The sequence below is a fragment of the Lathyrus oleraceus genome, chromosome 7, assembly GCF_024323335.1.
Source record: "Lathyrus oleraceus cultivar Zhongwan6 chromosome 7, CAAS_Psat_ZW6_1.0, whole genome shotgun sequence".
Lineage (NCBI taxonomy): Eukaryota > Viridiplantae > Streptophyta > Magnoliopsida > Fabales > Fabaceae > Lathyrus > Lathyrus oleraceus.
This window is the reverse complement of record NC_066585.1, coordinates 240,269,526-240,278,236: the sequence shown is the minus strand read 5'-3', so window position 1 is coordinate 240,278,236 and position 8,711 is coordinate 240,269,526. Positions and strand designations below refer to the sequence as shown.

The window sequence follows — 8,711 nt, the reverse complement described above, 5'->3', positions numbered from 1 at the left end:
ATGGATCCTGTCAAATACATCTTTGAGAATCCAACTCTAACCAATAGAGTAGCCCGATGGCAAATGGCTTTAACCGAGTACGATATCCAACATGTCACTCAAAAGGCCATCAAAGGGAGTATATTGTCTGATTATCTTGCACAACATCCCTTGAAGGACTATCAGTCTATGCATTTTGAATTCCCCGACAAGGATATCATGTTGATTAAGGATTGCAACATCCCCGGTCCCGAGGAAGGACCCGAGCCTGGATCCCGATGGACCATGGTTTTTGATGCAGCTTCTAATGCTCATGGCAATGGCGTTGGGGCAGTAATCACTTCTCCAACTAATTTCCACCTCCCATTCACCGCCCGATTATGTTTTGAATGTACAAACAATATGGCCAAATACGAGGCTTGTATCTTTGGTATTGAAGCTGCTACCGATCTTAGAATCAAAATCCTGGAAGTCTATGGAGATTCAACCTTGGTAATCATCAAAGTCAAAGGAGATTGGGATACTAGAGATCAAAATCTCATTCCTTACAAAGAGCATGTCTTGAAACTAGTCCCCTACTTCGATGAAATTATATTCCACCACATCCCTCGAGAAGAGAATCAGCTAGCTGACGCTTTGGAAACTTTGGCGCCCATGTTTAAAGTTAAGTGGAAGAATGAAGCACCGTCCTTTCACCTGAACGACTTGGACGAACCTGCTTACTGTCTGGCAGCAGAAGACGAAGCTGACGGTCATCCTTGGTTCTATGACATCATGAAATTCTTAGAGATCCAAGAGTACACTGCGGACGCGTCCATCATCGACAAGAAGTATCTTCAAAAACTATCATCCAAATTCTTCTTAAGTGGAGGGGTATTATACAAGAGAAATTATGATTCGTTTTTGCTTAGATGTGTGAACAAGCAAGAAGCAAACCATATTATAATGGAAATTCATGAAGGGTCCTTTGGGACGCATGCTAGTGGAAGCATTATGGTAAAGAAAATTTTAAGGGCCGGATACTACTGGATGATTATGGAAATTGACTGTCATCGCCACGTCCAAACCTGCCACAAGTGCCAGAGCTACGCCGATAAGATCCATGTGTCGCCAACGCCTCTCAATGTCCTAACATCACCTTGGGCTTTCGCCATGTGGGGCATTGACGTGATCAGAAGCATAGAGCCAACTGCCTCGAATGGACACCGCTTCATCCTTGTAGCCATTGACTATTTCATAAAATGGGTAGAAGCAGCCTCGTACGCCAATGTTACCAGACAAGTGGTGACTCGATTCCTCAGGAAATAAATTATATGTCGTGATGGGGTCCCCAACAAGATCATTACTGATAATAGATCTAACGTCAATAATAAAATGATGAAAGAGCTATGCCAAAATTTCAAGATCGACCACCACAACTCATCGCCTTATAGGCCTAAGATGAATGGAGCTGTTGAGGAAGCTAACAAAAACATCAAGAAGATCGTGCAAAAGAGGGTGGAAACCTACAAAGATTTGTACGAAATGCTCCCATTCACATTACACGGCTATCGTACTTCCGTACGCACTTCCACTGGGGAAAATACCTTCTCCCATGTGTATGGCATGGATGCAGTCTTGCCAGTCGAAGTAGAGATCCATTCCTTAAGGATTTTGACAGATGTTAAGCTTGATGATTCTAATTGGGTACAAGCTCTATTTGACCAACTAAACCTCATTGATGAGAAGCGCTTAGCAGCCATCTGCCATGGCCAACTCTATCAAAAGCGTATCAAGAGGGCACATGACAAAAAGCTTTTCCCCCGCAGCCTAAAGGCCGGAGACCTCGTATTGAAGAAGATTCTTCCAATCCATACTGACCCAAGGGGAAAATGACCTCTAAACTGTGAAGGCCCGTATGTTGTAAGAAAGGTCTTCTCCGGAGGAGCCTTGATCTTTGCAACTATGGATGGTGAAGATCTTCCATCCCTGGTAAATGCGAATGCAGTCAAAAAATACTATGCTTAAAAAATATATATATAATAAAAAGAAAAGAGAAAGCCCGATATGTTGAAAACCTGAAAGGGCAACTTATGCGAAAATTAGGGATTCCGGTAGACTGAAAACCCGAAAGGGCGGTCTAGGCAAAAATTAGGGATTTAATAAGAGCAAGAGGTTGCATCCCGCAAGGAATCCTTCTTCATTCCTTGACGAGTCAATTATGTGGGTCCCCTAGAAAGTCAATCCTATCACCCTCCTTCAAAAAGAAAGATCAAAGGGTGACCAAAGTCATAAAGGCTATAACAGAGTTGGAATTTGGTGGAAATTCGAGATGTTTCATTTCCATTACAATTATCGTTTTCTTTTCGTAATCACCTCTTTTAGGAATTGCTTCCTTTGTACAAAATCCCCATTTTTGGGGGGGACCACTTATCAATAAAATCAGTTCCCTCACATGTGTTCCATATTTTTGCTTTTCTTGCTTTGTCTGCGAAATATGACTTTTTCCTAAATAATATTACATTGGAAGTTTTCGATTAAAAGACCCTTTTAAAAAAAACTATAAGGGAGACAACATCGAATTACATTTCTTTTCGAAATTTGCTAAAGGTAACCAAAACGCATTTGGAATTTCCAACTCGAGGGTGTCACACAGTCCCTTGGAATTGGCCAATCATTTCTCCCCCCAGTAGGAATTCTCAAACATTACATTCAGCGCTTCCTTGGACGTCGAGCTCCAATTTCTCAAGTATCAGAAAGTCAGTACACTTCCCCCAATCACCCTTTTTAATCCCAATCATAATTGGCATTCCCCAAATACACTCCTCCGCAAAGCCCAAACATACTTGGCATAACTTGCAAACCCTGCATTTCATATATTCCCCATGAAAGCCTAAACACGCATTGGCATACATAATATCACATCATAAGTATCTCCTTAACTTACTCAAATTAACTCGTTAGAGTTCTGAATTTTCCAACCGTTGTTAGGAATTTTCCCCAATAAAATCAATGTTCATCCTCAAAACATTTCCCAAGCACAACCACGTATTCCAGTCGTTGTTGGGAATCGTTGCTAAGCTGTTTCGTTTCATTGTCAGGTTTCCCTAGAGGATTCAGGCATTCTAGCCATTGCTGACAAACATCATTGTACTTCTTCTATCCCTAGAAAGTCATCAACATATTTTTCCTTTTCCCCGCAGAGTTAGGTATTCTTAGCCTTTGTTAAGAATCGTCACTGAATTGTCATTTTTCAAACTAGAGGCCTTTTGGGCTCATTCCCCAACCGAGTCAGACATTCATAGTCGAGAATCATCCTTGAATTCATTTTCTCCAGTAGATGTCAGGTACTCCAGCCATTGTTAGGAATCATCACTTGACATCTGCATTCTCCTCAGTAGAGTCAGGTATTCTAGCCGTTGCTAAGAATCGTCATTGAACTGTTTGATCTTTCTGGCGAATTTCAGGTATTCTAGCCGTCGGTAAGGATCATCACTGTACCGTCATGAAAATTTGTATCTTCAGCCGAGTCGAGTATTCTAGCCGTTGCTAAGAATCACCATTGAACAACCCCTTTTTCCCTCAAGAGTCGGGTATTCTAGCTGTCACTAGGAATCATCACCGTACCTTGTCTTTTCTCCCCAACCGGTTTAAATGGTACATCCGTCACCATACATCATCATTTGAAATCATTTATCATCCCCACTAAGTCGGGTATTCTAGCCATTTCTAAGAATCATCACTGAATTCGTTTGTTTGACCTCTAATACATGTTAGGTGTTCCAGTCGTTGCTAAGAAACACCATGTTGTTTTTCCCTGGCCGTTGACAGGAGCGATCACCATTGTTCTCATTCCCTAGTGAAGTTTTATTCCCTTAATTTTTTTCTTGGGATTTTGACATCAAAGTTTTCTCATTAAGAAGATACTTAGGGTGCATACATCACATTGCATGCATAATCATCATAACCACACATAATCCCCAACAAATTCTAACATTCTCCGGCAAGACAAATTTCTGGTTACTCCCATTAGTATTTAATCCTCTCTTACCTTAAACACATTGGAAGTCGTCGCTATCCATATATTCAGGTCCGAGAAAATTAAATAGGGGCAGCTGTCATACCCCAAAATTGACCCTACCCCCAAACAACTTTCATCTGATTTATGATCCTATTACACATACATACATTCATTGCTCCATCACCATAATTACATTAACATTCATAACCAAAGGCATATTGCATGAACTCAAGGCGTAGATTTTACACTTAAAATAAAAATAGGGAAATCGATTTCCCCAATTGGGTAAATCGATTTCCACTGCAGAAACAGCAGCAGTAGGTCTTTTTTTGTTGCACAAAATGCATTTGGTTCCCCCCACTTACCCATTTACTTTCCCTATAAATAGATGCACTATTCCCCCTCATTTTTCATGCTTTCTAGCCCCCAAAAATTCGGAAAAAATATCATCCAACCCCCTCTTCTCCAAACCTAAATCAAAACAAAAAATTCTTTCTCTCCCAAAAGTCACCCCCACCAACTTTTTTTTTAATTTCACATTTTTTCCTCAAAATTTCTCACTCTCTAACACTTATAACTCAGCCCCTTTACTAAGCTTTCACCATAAATATTTTCATCCCAAACCCCTTGCTTCACATTCAAGTTCAACACCATTTCAACCTAACTTTTTTTCCACATTTTTTGGGTAATGATTTTAGCTTAAACTTTTTAACTTTTTGGTTCTGTTTTTTTGATTAAAAATGATTGCTTGTTCTTGGTTGATCTTTTGAGATGGTTTAGATTCAAGCTTGCAAAAATGATTAACTTTGGTTTACACATTTTTTTTTGAGATTTTTTACTCTTATGATCTTTTTGTTCACCTTTTTGTGGTTGCTTTGTGTTTGTTATTATTTACTTTTATTATTGATTTGTTGTTACATTTGTTTGGTTAATGAGGTCTATTAGATCATGACCATGGTTGTTTAGGGTTGATTAAATCTTCAATATTTCAAACCTATTAATGATTGATCATTAGATCATTCATGATACTTTGAGTCATTGATAGATTGCCTCTATTTCAACCATATTTGAGTCATTTGATGCATAAAGGAAACCATTTTCTTATTGTTATTCTACTAACCACTAACTACTAACTCCTAACATTTATATTATTGCACTTTAATTTCTTGCAATTTATTTTATTGTTCATTTTATTTCATTTACTTTATGTTTATGTTCATTATCTACTAACTCCTAACATTTACATTATTGCACTTTAATTCCTTGCAATTTATTTTATTGTTCATTTTATTTTATTTACTTTATGTTTATGTTCATTATCTACTAACTCCTAACATTTACATTATTGCACTTTACTTTCTTGCAATTTATTTTATTGTTTACTTTATTTCAATTACTCTATGTTTATGTTTATTGTTATCTAACTATATATATCATTTACATTATGCTAATTTATTTACTATCTTACTATCTTGCTAAATAAAAGAGGAATGAAAACAAAAGAACAAAACAAATCATAATCTGTTAAAATACTAATAGTTGGACTTAAGGTTGCATTACTTTATTTGTTACAAATCTATTGTTAGTTGATTTTTTAATCATCTTCAATATTTTGCATCAATGATAAGCTATCCCTTAATGTGTCATATTTTGAGTCTTTTTGATCTATGAAAAATAATCCTCAAAATATTCATTTTTGTACATGTTACTAACCACTAATTATACTTCATTAACTTTGTTTATCATTAACCTTTCTTATTATGATTTTGGTATTATTGACTTATTATTTGTTTTATATCATTTATATCCACTAATCATTATTATTGTAATATTGTTATTCTTTATCTTATAATTTACTTTTATGTCATTACCTTGTAATTTACATTCAAGTACTCATCATCATCATTGTACAAATTCATCATGCATGTTTATTTACTTGTTATTTATTTTATTGTCATCAAACATTAAAAACAACAAGAACATGATAAAATGATAATACAAAAAATATTCACTTCACTCTTAATCAACTTGGACATAGAGGATTTCACCTTAGGACCTTTGCTTGGAGGCCTTTTCATTACTCTTTGTGACACTTTGTAAATGTTGGATTTTATTCGTAACGTACATGCATGTTGTAAGAATGACATGATGGCATCATCTTAGGAGGACATGTTTGTAAGACCATTATCCTTTGTTTAGCTTAGGTCACTTTTGCACACAAAAGGCTTTCTCTTGGGCTACCATACAATGAGACCCTTTAATTTCTTATTGGTTACTTTGCATTCATGTTGCATAAGCCAAATTTCATAATCAAATAAAACAAACCCTTGATTCAACGTCAAGTGACATTTTCATAGTCAAATTCAAAACATTTAATAATTACAATTATTATTGTGCACCACGAGCCTTAAGTGATGGAGAATGAGTAAGAATGGAGTATTCCTACCCTTACTCTGATTATTCTGGTTCCCATTGAGTACCATGGATGTAAGGGGTGATAATAACTTCCCCTTACGTAACCGACTTCCGAACCCAAATCTCGGTTGCGAGACCGATTCCTTATTCTCTTTTAGAGCTTCCCGTGCGCGTCTCCTTTCCGAGGGTTTTATCGACTATTTCCCCTCTCCTCTCCAATAAAGGTAAACTAAATAAAATTCGGTGACGACTCTTCTGACTTTGCCTCTCTTTGACATCTCTTTAGTCCCGTTATCGTGAAATCCCGGTAGCGACAGGTATCAGAGCCACTTACGAAGCCATGCATCTGATTACTTCCTATTTTCTATATTTTCTGTATTAATATGATTAAAATACAAAATAAATTAAATAATAAACGAGTAATTAAATTTGACATCATGTGTGTACGATTTGGATGATTGATGTTGACTATGCTTCAGAATCCGATGTTAGTATGGTGAAGCAGTCATACATCGATCGTCCATAGATTACACAAATGAGGTTGATCAATTTATATATATGATATAAGTAATTCTTATGCAAAATATGGTATATATGATATATTGTTTCTATTTCGTTCATTCAAACACTTAATGATTGTTATTCCTTTGAGCGATCAATGGTTATTTGCTTTGGAATACGACATTTGTATGGTGAAGCAATGACATGTTAATCAATCATACTGAATTATCAATCTAGGTGTGTTTGACATTATGAAATTGATGCATTAGGGTTCATGATGGTACAAGGGTTGTGTTGTCAAAGAGTTATGCGATTAGGGTTATGACTGCACAAGATTTGTGCTTTAAAGTATCAAGTGTTGATGCGAAAAACAACGTCGATTTCAAATGAATTGTTCATTAAAAACAACGTTCGTTGACCGGGCAGCAGAACCCCCGACTAACTTTGCATAGTGTTATCAATCGCCAAAATTTAATTTGGTTTATTTAATTTACAGAATTTAAATTAATAATAATACTGTGTTTATTATTATTGTCTTGTGGTGATCAGTTATGACCTTAGTTTTCCTTTATTTTGTTTTTTGGATTTTAAAATACTGCCTGCGTGTCGTGCCTCTCTTTTAATCTCTTAATGTAACTTCTTTTCTCATCTCACTCCCTCGTATGTAAAACGAGTTTCTTTTATGAAATGTAATGTTATGAAGAAAGAGAAGAATACAATATCAAAGGAGGACAACCTTGAAGATCTTTCTTGGAGAATCTTAGATTGTTATTAGGTTAGCTTAGGTTCTCTCATTGGCTTGGAAGAACAATTGTGCTAGGGGTCATAACTGTTTCATATTTTTATGTATGTTGATGCATGTTGATGCATGTTAATGTATGTTGATGCATGTGAGAGACGATTTATATGATTAATAATCCGGTGAGATCAAAATAATTACAAATACCCTCAAATTAAATATTAAGTTTATGCTTTCCAAGTTTTAGTACTCATTAAGACTAATATCGAATAATGTAGGTTTCGCCTACGCGAGGTGCATGTTCTATATTAGTAAGGTGCGATGGGATGATTGTAATATCCAATTGCTAAACCAATGGGTCAGACTTAACTAAACAAATTATAATAAGATTATATATGTTTAGAAGCAAGAGTTGAAAATGATCCATATGATGGATTGGAATAAGGAGTTATTCACTCAACTAAAATATTTAAGAGTTGTATTAGATACAATTGAAAGGAGTTCCTACCTAAATAACCTAGTTTTGTGTAATTCGCCTACGTGGATTTAAAATAGAGTGAAATGTGGATCTCAACCCACTAGAAAATCTTCCAACGGGATTTTCCGAATCAAATGGTGAGGGTCATTTGTTTTGAGTAAAATAGTATGAGGATATTTAATTAAAGGCCTAATTGAATATTTTATTTTAATGATACTTATACTTTCATATTTTTCATGTAGATTACCATGACAAAAAATACCTCTAACAAAATTTTGCGATCAATCCTTGATAAGGAAAAATTGTCTGGGACAAATTTTCTGAATTGGAACCGAAATCTGTATGTCTTAGAGGAACCTGTTCCTGAAGAGGAACCTCCTTGTTTTGCACCTAAGGTGGAAAAAGGTGCTTATAAGAAGCATGTCGATGATGCCAATGAATCTTCTTGCCTCATGCTAGCTACCATGAACTCGGAGTTGCAAAAGCAACATGAAAACATGGCAGCGTTCGACATGATCGAACACCCGAAGATGCTCTATCAAGAGAAGGAAGGGCATGAAAGGTTTGAAGTTTCAAAAGTTCTTTTTCAAGGCAGGTTA

At 36.1% G+C, this 8,711-nt stretch overlaps 1 protein-coding gene across 1 annotated transcript; it reads left to right on the top strand.

The window, feature by feature from the left end:
• LOC127103179 (uncharacterized) lies at positions 1-8,364 on the top strand. Its single transcript, XM_051040456.1, has 2 exons — positions 1-809; positions 8,355-8,364. Exons 1-2 carry the CDS (start codon positions 1-3, stop codon positions 8,362-8,364), a joined length of 819 nt encoding a protein of 272 aa, XP_050896413.1.
• The last annotated feature ends 347 nt before the right edge of the window (positions 8,365-8,711 follow it).

What these genes read in the sequence shown, in the direction of transcription:
- LOC127103179 (XM_051040456.1), top strand. Translation starts at nt 1, where the DNA reads ATGGATCCTGTCAAATACATCTTTGAGAATCCAACTCTAACCAATAGA.